Here is a 13226-nt window from a genome sequence, read left to right as displayed (position 1 = left end):
ACCTTCATCAAACTTAATTCACTCTCAGATCTCGACTTCAAACCGGGTATAACGTCTCATAATACACATGCAGTGACCTAATCCTTACGTTATCTTCATACTCTACCCAATGAAGAGTCCTCCTAGTCTTTTCCATGGGAGTGTATCGACATATGTGAAAGTGTGAAACGTGTGAATCATCGACGCCATCTTCTTCAAAATGCCTCTCCTTTATTTCTATTATATCTTCATCAACAAAGATGGCAGGAGTAAAGAGAGGGGCAACGCCATTGTACATGAACAACCTTGTCCATGCTGGCTCCTCCTCAGTAACAGCAACATGCCAAATAGAGGTGCTGAATACTTCCTCGTCATGAGTAGATGAGGCAAGGCAAACCTTTTGGTTCAGGAGCATGAGCATGTAGCAATGAGCCAAAGCCTGCCGAGGAATGAAAATTTGCTGAAAAGTGTTAGATAATAAGGAGAAGCATACAATATATGGGGATCTTCTTTCATCATCGTCAACTGAGCATGTTAACCAATAAATTGATCCACCAAGTGTAACATACGTAGCATCTAAGGTTACAACATATGGTGGACATGTTATGATCACATTCCAGTTTCTTCTGAAACTTGTATAAATTGAAAGTGAGCTTGAAGGACTTTCTGATGTTTGTTTGAAAATATAAAGGATGGCATAATCCAGAGTGGATGGAAAGTACACCAAAGCATATAAATACACCAAGTCAGGCTGAAAAATATAAACAGGATCCTGGATAATTTTTGATTTTCGGCTAACAGGATTCCAAGATAGCAAGTAAGACTTCTTGCCCATTGAACTGTATCTTATGCAGAGGATCCCATTTTCAACGCCAATAATGTGGAACCATCCTTCATATGTCAGCAAAAAAGGAAAGTGAAATGGCATAGTGTAACCACTCGAAGCATCCATCCTCATAACCCAATCTACAGAGTTCATCAGAGAGGATGGATAGCAAAAATGCATCAGGAGTGAGCAGCCATGATGTTTCCACCTTTGAGCAAGTGTTGTCTGGAAGTCATAGCTGCTTAGTTTGACTCTCCAAGAGCGACAGGTGCTGCGAGCATTCAAAATGGTTGAAGCATCAGCACGGTGGAAAATGTCAAGCATAAGCTCGTCCGGGAGCTCGGGCAGGGGAATGGAAATAGGAGGAACATCACTCATTGTGTCTAAGATGCGAGGATTGCAGAAGTAAGAGATCAGGGAGGGGAAAGATATGCAGGTTAGGAAAATGTGTTTTCTCAGTGTATGACTTGTGTTTATATGCTCCGAGTATTCCTCATCATTTATAGAGGAGTTCATAGGAGTATATAATTAATGCCAAAATTACTTTACTATTTTTTATTTATATTTAGGCATCCTTAATAAATAGTACTTGAAGGAGAACTATATTGCTTAGTCCTTTATGGGTAATGTTCAAGGTTGACAAATTCAGAAGATCTCACAGTTTAAAGGGGAACAACTTCGATGGATACAAAAGTATGTGCTGCTGAAGCTGACCTCGAGGCTCGCAATGAGAAAATCCCTGGAGAGTAATTAAAGGTCAAGTAGATACAATAGGAAGAAGCTCATATGTCAGCATATGCAAAGCATGTCACAGTAAAATTAAAGCAAGTATTAAATCAAGCAACAAAGCAGGAGAACATAATCCTGCAGAAGATTCACTATTAATGCTGACTTGACTAATAAATCAAGTTTACTCAGCTGCGTGTATTCTCCATTCTAACCCCATGCTACATTTGTTTATCTAATAAAATCTCCCATTTTGGAATGAGTTAAGTCTGGATTTTAAAGTAATTTGCCCTTGCCATTTGCTTCATTTAATAAAACAAAGCAAGCCCCCAAGTTGTAATGCGACGGCAGGCAGCCAAATTTAATTGTCGAAAAGACTTGCTAGAAATGACAATAGATAATGATCATGATTTTTCCAAATCTGATTGCAGGATATTCACATCATTATCTCTGCCATTACATTGGCATAAAGGAAGCAAACAGAATGGGATCCAATATGGCAGTGGCGTTACTTCTTCTTCCCATTCCAAGTGCATTTTGATTGAGTTGCTTTAGTGATTGATTGAGCTAGCATGCGGCAAAATGCAACTCGGCTAGCTTTGCAAGGTATTAAATTGAAATTAAAATTTAAACCTCATTGATGAAATGTATTGTAAAATCTTGAAAATTTCGGTTACACATGCAAACCTAAATTATGATACATGCCACTAATTATTTTAATGAGGATGCTGTGTTCTGTAACTTGTTATTCCTAAAAGAAAAGTGCAGTTTTATACTTGTATAGTTGAAAATAGAATTTCTTTTTCCTTCATTGGCACAACAGTTGCTCAAAGTATGAGCTATGCTGCTATGCTCCCATTAAAGATTTTCCTAAATGTAAATGAATAGCTGGAATATGCAAACAATTAGTGAAGACAGAACAATTTGGATTTCTTTTGTGAACAATATCTCATTCAATGTATGTACGTAAATATAAACTGAGTAAAGAATGAGATAGGTGATTATCACTATTGATAGCTATCCTTATAGTAGAGTTTTGATATCTAAAATTGAGTTTGCATACATACAATCAATTGGTCACACGTTTGTTGCAATGACAGATTTACAATGGTTTAATTAGTATACTTTTCAATGGAGGATTGAAAAAATAATGTGAATGTGTGATAAGGAGAAAGAGTTTTGTGGCGAATGGGATAATAAATAAGATAACTTACAGCGCTTAAAAGGTTGGCACAAAGCGCTCTAGGCATTGGTTTCTTATCACCAATTAATGTATATCGTTACACCTTAGTCCCTGAAGAAAGTATTTTATTGATTGTAAAAGTAAAAGAATAGTCTTATGAAAATTCCAGGGACAAAGGTCCAGGAACACAATGCAGAAATAAGGGCAAGGTCTAGAGGGAAGTAAACCATGGCATGAGAATAATACACATTATACTGGTCCAATTTGGAAATTAAGGTAATATGAACCAAATACAAAAGTAATTTTCCTAATTTCATGTATTAAACCCAACGTGACTTCTTATGCACAACCTTAACTTGTAAATATATGCATCTTGTTCATACAGTTGGTAAGTAACAGTAGTTGAGAATAAACTTGATATCTACTCATGCTCCATATGCACAAAAAATCTATTCATGACTATCTAGTAGAAATAAAATGAGTCTAACTTAATATATCACAATTGTGCTATTCTAATGATGTATACAGAATCATGTTTTGAATATTATATTTTAATGATCATTCACACAACATGAAGCCAAATTTGTGTTGACCAATTTAAAAATTTAAAATGATATTGCCACAAAATATTGAATTATAAAATCAAATTGTTGGTCACGGTTAATCTTTTAGTTTTTGGCACAACAGTTGGTCAAACAATGAGCTATGGCCCCATTAAAGATTTTAATGAGAATAAATAATGTTGCTTGAATACCCAAACAATGAAGAGTTTTATGATAAAGGAAAAGAGTTTTCTGGCGAATGGGCTAATAAATAACATAATTTGTAATTCATAAAATCTGGGACAACATTACCAGCTGCATGTTTGCTGCAGATAATTTACCTAAGAACTTAACAAACAAAGACTCCTAAGAACTTAACAAACAAAGCAACTAAGTTGAGAAGACATTAAACATCACAAAAGGAGGAACATTCCAAGGACACACAATGTATAAACTACAAACAGTTTGAAAGGCTAAGAAAACATTAAGCTATAATGCTAACAAAAGAATTGTCTCACAACAAACTTAACCAAACCAACACTTTAACTTCCATACAAACTTTTCAATCAATCTTTTTTCTTCCGCAATTCCTCTTAAATGTTTTGTTAGCGGATGCCTGAACATCTGGAGATAGGGCTGCTGTTGCTGGGGAGTCATCAACTGCATCAGAAGAGGTTCTCTTGGCTGGAGTTTGACAGGAGCTATCACAGTTGCTCTCAACGGCAGAATCCTAAGTTTCAGACAAACTCCACAATCAGAAACTACATACTTAGCAGCCTTTTCATCACAGATAGTTATCTACATTTACCATAGGTAACAGAATGATGTGACACGCATGAACTCTTTACCTTAGACAGGGAAACTGCAGCATGTCCATTGCTATCTTCGTCTGTTTCGGCTATAGGGATATTAGGTAGCATCTGCAAACACTTCACGAAGTAAGATAAAGTTAACAATCATGTTAGCTACAACAATACAGTGAATAGCAGAGCAGAGTTTTAGGCCTTAGCATAAGATCCTACACTTACAGAAGCATCAGAAGAAGAATTGGGCACACCATAACTGGACATGAGGGACTCGTCATCCGAAAGTTTTGTGACGCTGTACACCCCTTCCACGGAATTGATATTCTTGTATGTGATGTTAAGCTTGAATAAGAACCTTTTGTCAATCATATTCTCTAGGTATTTAGGGTATGAATCTCCTTTATCGCATTTCTTTACATGGAAGACAAAAAGCAATTCACTCAGCCGCATAAACACATTCTTTATGAGGAATTTGTTTTAGCTCGAATAATTTCACTTACAGATAATTCCTTAACTTTCTCAGCAGCCTTTCCTATCATTTGCTCTGCTTCTTTGTTCCACACAATGAGGTTCAGACAACCACTTCCATCAGTCACAATTAGTTGGAGCCTATACCTGCATTAACATCTCAGCAACACATTAACCGTAACCCGTAAAGATAACTACATGCAACTACACTATATTTGCCAATTGAAGGTATAAAGCACGCATTAAGAAAATTAGCAAAATTTTCTGATCTAACAACCAACCTTAGCATAACCTTGAAGCCTACACGCCTACAATTATCACACCAATACCTATCTTTGCTTTGCACAACCTTCTTAGGACATGTCTTACACGACATATAGGACCAATCATCTTTACCAACTTCTAGAGAAACAATGGTCCCAACAATCCAACATGACGTTTCCTAACAAAAATGGTGATAAGTCAGTAATTCATTATGTACGGCTTAAGTTATCAGATTGCAAGCTCACCTCAGTGATATTAAGAACCTCTTCTATAGTGCGCACTGGTACAATGCCGGCACTGATCTCATCTCTAACTGAGTATTGAGGTTGAGCTTCCAGCTGACTAATTCGTTGTGAACAGGGAACAAAATCTGTTGCCAAGCTGTGCAAATGGCAAAAAAGTTAACGTAAGCTAATATCAATTTTAAAATCTGGAATCTAAATGTAGAATAAACCAAGTATTTGTGCCCCAATGACAAACCTTTTCTTGAAGTCAATAACCTCAGGAATGTTTGGATTGAAGTAACATGTGGACACATAGTAGGTACTTTGAATATTGACAGAATTCAAGTATATGTTGGACTTAAAGAGCTGAACCACCATTATGAAAGGCTCCCCATCATCTCGCTCGAGATGTGGAAGAACTTGATCGACCAATTCCCCAAACAGTGTACATTTAATTTTGTGCTTTCTGGAACAAAAAACAGAACACCACACACCTTAACTAATTTGTCCACTATTAGTTACTAATCACATAAAGTAGTGCATCAAAGTTATATAGTTTGTATAATATAATTACCAACCTCTGCTCAGTCATGATCTATTAGTTACTAATCACATAGGCAATGTAAGCACAATCTTATTCATGACACAACTTTTTTTTTAGTATATAAAACTCACAACATAAATCAAGTAATGGCATTTAGAATTTAGCTCATGATATATAGAAATATTTTGTTAATAAACTTTGACATAAACAAATATTAACTTGAAAAAAAAGAAAAGTGTACAGAAAGCCAATCTAGAGTATCAATTTTTTTTTTCACTTTTCAGCTTCATTGAAAAAAATAATGTTCATGTGTTACATTTCCTTCAGCTTAGTCGCCGAGATATTTTTTACGGTTGACAGAGATCATACTTCTAAACTTTTGCCTTCTAAATTGGTCACAATTTTTATCAGTACATAAAAAAAAATGAGTTGACAATAATCTAAAATCAGCACATAAAACTCATACATGCAATGTGATGAATTAGAAATACAAAACTCTTTAACTTTCTCAAAAATATCGATAAATTTAGGAGTTCAAGAACACAGTTTCTCGCAACTATACTCTATGACTCATTTGTTGTTATAAACAGCAAAGCATGAAGCTTAATAAGAATACAAACCCACAATTTAATAAGAATACAATTTGAAAAAGTATTTTTCACCAACATCTCTTATATAAAATAATCAAAATTAGAAAAATCAACCATGGTTAGAATGAATTAAACTGGGCTCTCTTACGGCTATCAACCAAGAGCACAACTTTTAAGAGTTAATGTTGAACCCAACAGATAAATTCACAAAACTTAGGTCAGAGTGAAAAAGATTCAATGAATTATGACATTTACATACATCTATTACAATTCTTGCATACTATAACACCTCCATATTTGGAGCTCCACTATTTAGTCACCGAAATGACTACTAAGATTCATCCTATTAACTAAAACTATTTTGTAGCCAGAATTGAAACAAATCCATAGAAATGGCAAATTATAGTATTAGCATATATAACACTTGCACTGAAGAGAATAAGAGGATTGAACAATTTCATTATCTATCTTCCTAAAGCAATACTTCATTTTTCAAAAAAAATAAATTGGGAAAGAAACGCAAGAAAGCAAGAAACTAAGAACCTAGAAATCAAAATTTTTTTAAAGATCTATAAACTTATTTAGAGAAAAGGATGTCTAAAAAAGAAAATTAAAAACAAAAAAGCAACAGGACTTATTTGCAAAGATTGCATTAGCTGCTAACTGATTGTGCTTACATTTCAATTTACTTAGTTTGTACACCTTAACTAATTTTTCCTTTTTCTTTAGTGCATGACCAGAGTCAACACCCAAAGTAAGCCTTAGTTTAAATGATTCAAGACTGATACTAAATTCAGAGCTGACACATATCGAAAGCAATAAACATTACTCTAGATCTTCCAACTGAAGTGTAATAAGCTTCGTTTCATCACCAGTGCGCGTAATCAGCCCTCTGACCTCCTCCTTTCCAACAACCTCTCCTATGTAATCTACATTTCACAATACATAGCGTTAAATCTAAAAGTATAACTTCCCAGTCTGATCAAAGGATGACTAAAAAAAGCTATTTCAATTAAGCTTACCAAATAATAAATTTCCGTCGGTTGGACCATTTTCATCAAGTTCATGAAACGGACGGAATTTGAATGGGTTAAAAGCAAAAGTCTCAATAGGTAGGGCTGCCACCACAGTCTTTGTATAAAAGTTAAGCTTGTACTTGTGAGGAGTTGTCCTAACCTTTCCATTGTTAAGCTTGACAATAAAATTTTGCATACTATAAACACAATGCTCCTTTATCCTATTTTTGAACAACTCCAACCCAGGCTTACAAACGGTTGCATGAATTCTATCACCCTGTAAATTGCATAAAAACAACATGAACAGAACTTATTAGTGCACACCTAAGAAAAAGCTGCAAAGTATAAGTATGAATGGAATAAATACCTTCTCATCTTGTAAAACCAACTCCAAGCTAAACACCTCATTCTTGTTCCACTGACTTGGAAACTCATACAATCGAGCAACCCCCACAACCAAAGACCAGGCAAGCTTGGTTGGATTGATATCTCCGACGAAATCCTTCCTCGCAGCCATTTGTTTGCAGCAGAAAATAATAGCGACCTCAACCTATAGCAGATAGCAGATCCAAATAACAATACACATATATATTTTCTATAAGCGTTGGGGTTCTCATATTTATACACAGCTATATTTGTCATCATGACAGTGGTGGGCGGGAGAATCTGTAATTTTTGAACACCGAACCGAGCCCGCCTAACTGGGAAGTACCAAATCGATCGCTCTATTAACCGCAAGTCGCCGGTCAGGTGTTGCAGAAGATTCTTCCTTTCCAGGACCTATCACCAAGCAAGCCGGTCACGTAAGTGCCGTTCTTGAAAGTAACAATGGTTGCCTCGTTCACTGCGTTGGAATTTCGGCGAGATGCCCTGTTGAGAGGAGGCCAGTTTCTTTTCATCAACTTGCCCTGTTTCTATAACATTTTAGTTGGTTTAGGGTTTTGGTTGTGGCATTAGTTGTCACCGTACCCGGCCCACGTGTTTACATCCGCCTTGCCTCTCATTTGAAGTGCCATCCAGGGAGTTATTTACTTTAAGTAATAAAAAACTTATTTAAGGGACCCAACCATGTCACTTTCCCTGCAACGTGTTATCACCCAAGCATATGCTTAATTGGTGGGAACACTGTGGATATACCTCGGTGACTGAACTGCTTAAGTATTATATTTAGAATAGATGCTAGAGACAGTAGGGAGCGAATTTTTTAATCAATAATACTAGTTAATTATTTTAAATTTATTTTATTTATTTAAAATTTTATATCATAAATCATAATTTTTTAATTCATAATTAAAATTATAAATTTTAAATCCTAAACAACTAAAAGTTGATTCATTGTGTTTTTTTCTTTTATATTTTACGTGTATTGTCTTGTTCAAGCAAAGAGATAGTGTCAATGACTTCCTACATTATCAATAAAAGAAAGAGAAAGTATAGCAAAAGAAATTATACTGAATCCAAGTTCTTGATATTATTATTTGATACAATTAATATTAGACTAGCCCAATTAGAGAACTATACTATAAATAAGAGTATAATGTAATAATGTGAGATAGACATGATACAATTGAAAACTCTACTTTCTCTCTTTGGCCCTAATTCTAAGGATTTATCTTCTATTCTCTCTGATTATCTCTAATTCTCTCTAGTTCTTGATACAAATTCGTATTATTATTATTATTATTATTATTATTATTATTATTATTAAAACACAAATATTAGAGAAACAATAATTTAAAATTATTTTATTTTATTTAATATTTATAATTTTGTGTATGTATATTCGTAATTACACATATTTACATGTAAATATTATTCAATTATTTTAATGATAATTAAAAAATATAAAAATAAAATGAACAGTAATTAACAAATACAAAATAGAATAATTTAAATTGTTCTAGATTGTTTTTTATTTTCTAACAAATATTTTTATAAGAAAATTTGGTTTTATTTCTATTTTCACATCCATGCATTTTATTTAAGTGACCTTACTAAAACAGAGTCATATAGATCATCTATATAACTACACAATAAAGAAATAAAAAAAATTCACATTCATCAAATAAATGTTGATCAAATTCAAAAAAAAGTGCAAGATATTAATCAAAATAGTTTTACACGTGCGTTAAATTATATAACGCAGTCAAAATAACTATATTTCACATTGATTATGTGAATAATCATCTAAAAGAATAGATGCAATTACATAATTATTGTATAAAATAGTGCAATAAAATTAAATTCATTAAACAAAACAAAAATATTTCTTGCATATTAATAAAATCGGACAAAGAGAGAAAAAAATCGCTTTATAGTCGAATCCCCATGACATGAATCAAAGACATTATTGCGCTAAAACTATGTCGTTGTCCGGAAGCAACGCGCTGTATGGTTCGAGTACGGTGTCAAATGAGCAAGAGCCGCTGTATCGGTGCTCGGATGTAGTGTTAAATGAGCAAGGGTTCTCGCGTTTTCGTGAACGGACGATAGTAAATAAGCTAGTTCACAAAGTAAAAGGTATAGGTCGGAGCGACAGAAGGTTGAGATTTGGGACATGGAACATAGGCACTCTAACTGGAAAGTCCATGGAGGGGGTAGACACCATGACAAGGAGGAAGATTAACATTATGCGCCTATAAGAAGCAAAATGGGTTGGTGCGAAGACATACTTTCGGGAGATAAAATTTTCTTAGGAGGAGATTTAAATGACCATGTTGAGAGAGAAGTGACTGGGTATGGGAGTATTCACGGAGGCCATAGTTTCGAAGTGACCAATGCTGAGGGTAAAACTATTTTGGACTTTTCCTCAACATTTGATCTTTTCATCACAAATACATGTTTTAAAAAAGAGAGACGAACATCTTATAACTTATAAGAGTGGCATGACAAGCTCTCAAATCGACTTCTTCTTGTTGAGGAGAGTCAACCAAAAATTTTGCATTAATTGTAAAATTATCCCGGAAGAGAGTTTGACAACACAACATAGGGTGCTTGTCATGGATTTTCGCGTTGAGAAAAAGTTGAGAAAAAGACATCATACGAAGAACCCAGGAACGAGGTGGTGGCGGATGAAAGGTGAGGAACAAAGAAGCTTCCTAAGACGGGTAGGAGAAGAGGCAAAGTGGAATGGGAATGGATCGAAAACGTGGAAGAGATGTGGAGGGAGATGGCAGAAGTTATTAGAAGAACAGCAAAAGAAAGCTTTGGTGAATCTAAAGGAATAGGACCAAGAGACAAGGAGTCCTGGTGGTGGAATACGAGTGTATAAAAAAAGATAAAGATAAAAAGGGAGTGCTTTAATGAATGATCTTTATGCCGCAACGCAGATAATTGGGAAAAATATAAGGCGGCTAAGAAAGAAACAAAAGTGCCTGTAAGTGAAGCAAGAACAAGAGCATATGAGGGTCTCTACCAGTCTTTGGGCACGAAAGAAGGAGAAAAAGGTATATATAGAATCGCAAAGAGCCGTGAAAGAAGAACGAGAGATTTGGATCAAGTTAAGTGCATAAAGGATAAGGATGGAGAGGTGTTGGCTCAAGAGGAGAAGATTAATGAAAAGTAGAAGAGCTACTTCTACGAGTTATTTAATGAAGGACAGAAGACTCTTTCGAGCCTTGGTCGGTTATGCACAAGGGAAGAAGATCAAAACTTTGACTACTATCGAAGGATTCGAGACTTCGAGGTAAAAGAGGCTCTAAAGCAGATAAAAAATGGCAGGACAGTAGGACCTAATAATATCCCGATTGAGGTTTGGAAAGGTCTTAGAGAAAAAGGCATCAACTGGTTAACCAAACTTTTTAATGAGATTTTAAAGTCAAAGAAGATGCCTGATGAGTGGAGAAATAGTACATTGGTACCTATCTACAAGAATAAGGGGGATATACAAAATTGCGAAAACTATAGAGGGATCAAGCCATGAGTCATACCATGATGGAGAGGTATCGTAGTAATAAAAGTGATCTACATATGGTATTTATTGATTTGAAAAAAGCGTATGATAGTGTGTCAAGGGAGGTCTTATGAAAGGTTTTAGAAAAGAGGAGAGTAAGAATCGCATATATTCGTGCAATTAAAGACATATATGTTGGGGCCACAACTAGTATAAAGACTCAAGGTGGTGCGACAGAAAAATTTTCTATTGGTATAGGATTACACCAAGGATCATCCTTAAATCAATACCTTTTCACATTGGAAGTACTCATAGAACACATCCAAGAGCCTGTGCCATGGTGCATGCTTTTTGCCGATGATATCGTCCTTATGGGAGAGTCAAGGGAAGGCCTAAACAAGAAGTTGGACTTATGGAGAGAAGATCTAGAAGTGTATGGTTTGTGCATAAACTGTAGCAAGACGAAATATATGGAATGTAAGTTCAGTCTGAGAAGGAAAAACCCTAATATAGAGGTGAAGATTAGAGAAAATATCCTACGAAAAAAGTGCCTTTAAAACTTAAAGGTAAAAATGGCGGAGTGCATCATACATGATAATGGAGAGATTGAACATGATATAAATCATAGGATCTAAGCAGGTTGGTAAAAATGGCGGAGTGCATTTGGTTTTATGTGCGACAAAAAAGTGCCTTTAAAACTTAAAGGTAAATTCTATCGTACCGCTATAAGACCGGCTATGCTTTATGGTACGGAGTGTTGGGCGGCCAAAGGGGAGCACGAACATAAGCTGAGTGTGGCAGAGATGAAGATGTTGAGATGGATGAGTGGTCATACGCGATTGGATAAAATAAGGAACGAAGATATAAGGGATAGTGTTGGAATAGCACCCATTATGAAAAAGATGGTTGAATCGTGTCTCAGGTGGTTTGGACATGTGAGAAGAAGACCGATAGAACAACCAGTCAGGAGGGTGGATGAGATGGAAGATGGACAAGGGGCGAAAGGCAGAGAAAGACCTAAGAAGACCATTCATGAGGTGGTCAAACAAGATCTACATGTAAACAGTCTCTCTTTAAACATGATATATAATAGAGCACAATAACGTCATTTGATTCATGTAGTCGATTCTACCTAGTGAGACAAGACTTTGTTGTTGTTGTATTATTTCAAAATGCAAGATATATCACACAAAACTAAAATATGTGTTTCATAACCCAATAAAAAATAAAAAGGTTCGAAGACAATCTTGACCAACTAATTAATGGAATTAAGTAAGAGATTTGACTGAGCATATTACGACCAAAAAAAAAAGGAGAAAGTGAGCAACGGTCAAAAAAGAGCAATTCATGGAATAAAAATTCAAAGAATCGAAAAGCATTCATTTACTACTTGCAAAGACCATTGTCAATAAGACACAAAAAAGAAAGAAAAAAACCATTGTGAATAATAGTGTGAAAATTGAACGTAAATTTTATATTCAAAGTCAAACCATGAGCATAATAAAATGCGTGGAAGCTACACCTTTCAAGGAATTAAACATCACAAATAAATTAAAGAGAGAACAATATTTGTAGGTGGTAATGGGGTATATGTATATGATTTTGGTGCAATCAGTCACGAGCTGCATATACAGTTCCACCATTTGCTGCATGTGAGGCTTGCATTGCATTCCACCGACGTATTTATTTATGAAAATAGTTTAATTAGGAAACATGCAAAATATCCTAAAATTTGGAATCGAGAAGAGTATTAATGGTTAAAAAATGAGTTTTTTTTTATTTTTATTAATAATTTTTTTAAAAACATTTCAAAAAATAAATTATTCCATCTGTTTAATTGGATTGGACGCATTAACGACATCTGATCTATCTATCTATCACGAAAACCAAAAGGTGGTAATATATATGTTTTTGCGTTCATCCAATACACAATAAAAGGTAGAACTCTGAAAATTATAACAGAAATGAATCGTATGAGATTGAGAGAAAAAGTTGTGTACGTGAGAGAAGTGAAGTATAGAAGGACAATTGAGACAAAAGTCCAAAAGGCAGTTTAGGAAGGAAGTGATAGTCGGAACAAGACAAATTCTCAACCTCAAAGAGGAGATAACCAAAGACAGGTAGAGAAACTAACAAGACACAAAAAAAAAATCAGACACGCATGGA

The 13226-nt window shown here is 35.0% G+C and overlaps 3 protein-coding genes across 3 annotated transcripts; all 3 read right to left on the bottom strand.

The window, feature by feature from the left end:
- Nucleotides 1-37: 37 nt before the first annotated feature.
- Nucleotides 38-1183, bottom strand: LOC112782845 (putative F-box protein At3g17480). Its single transcript, XM_025825476.1, has one exon. The coding sequence runs from the start codon at nt 1181-1183 to the stop codon at nt 38-40; it is 1146 nt and encodes a 381-aa protein (XP_025681261.1).
- A 2635-nt stretch (nt 1184-3818) lies between these two features.
- On the bottom strand, nt 3819-5610 carry LOC112782837 (replication protein A 70 kDa DNA-binding subunit A-like). The gene is made up of 8 exons (XM_072232080.1): nt 5597-5610; nt 5275-5484; nt 5040-5175; nt 4812-4972; nt 4563-4677; nt 4285-4473; nt 4105-4176; nt 3819-3986 (listed from the first exon to the last, which is right to left on the bottom strand). Exons 1-8 carry the CDS (start codon nt 5608-5610, stop codon nt 3819-3821), a joined length of 1065 nt encoding a protein of 354 aa, XP_072088181.1.
- Nucleotides 5611-6977: 1367 nt separating this feature from the next.
- LOC140173054 (uncharacterized) lies at nt 6978-7685 on the bottom strand. Its single transcript, XM_072232079.1, has 3 exons — nt 7536-7685; nt 7175-7445; nt 6978-7081 (listed from the first exon to the last, which is right to left on the bottom strand). The coding sequence occupies exons 1-3, from the start codon at nt 7683-7685 to the stop codon at nt 6978-6980; spliced, it is 525 nt and encodes a 174-aa protein (XP_072088180.1).
- Between the last annotated feature and the right edge of the window lie 5541 nt (nt 7686-13226).

The sequence above is a fragment of the Arachis hypogaea genome, chromosome 3 (assembly GCF_003086295.3).
Source record: "Arachis hypogaea cultivar Tifrunner chromosome 3, arahy.Tifrunner.gnm2.J5K5, whole genome shotgun sequence".
Taxonomy (NCBI): Eukaryota; Viridiplantae; Streptophyta; class Magnoliopsida; order Fabales; family Fabaceae; genus Arachis; species Arachis hypogaea.
The sequence above is the reverse complement of the archived record's forward strand: the minus strand, read 5'-3'. Positions and strand labels throughout refer to the sequence as shown.

What these genes read in the sequence shown, in the direction of transcription:
- LOC112782845 (XM_025825476.1), bottom strand. Translation starts at nt 1,183, where the DNA reads ATGAGTGATGTTCCTCCTATTTCCATTCCCCTGCCCGAGCTCCCGGAC.
- LOC140173054 (XM_072232079.1), bottom strand. Translation starts at nt 7,685, where the DNA reads ATGGCTGCGAGGAAGGATTTCGTCGGAGATATCAATCCAACCAAGCTT. An exon ending in TGGTTTTACAAGATGAGAAG is followed by an intron (nt 7,446 to 7,535) that starts GTATTTATTCCA and finishes TGCAATTTACAG; the next exon opens with GGTGATAGAATTCATGCAAC. An exon ending in CGACGGAAATTTATTATTTG is followed by an intron (nt 7,082 to 7,174) that starts GTAAGCTTAATT and finishes TGTGAAATGTAG; the next exon opens with ATTACATAGGAGAGGTTGTT.
- LOC112782837 (XM_072232080.1), bottom strand. An exon ending in GTTATTGACTTCAAGAAAAG is followed by an intron (nt 5,176 to 5,274) that starts GTTTGTCATTGG and finishes CCATTTGCACAG; the next exon opens with CTTGGCAACAGATTTTGTTC. An exon ending in GGCTTCAAGGTTATGCTAAG is followed by an intron (nt 4,678 to 4,811) that starts GTTGGTTGTTAG and finishes ATGTTAATGCAG; the next exon opens with GTATAGGCTCCAACTAATTG.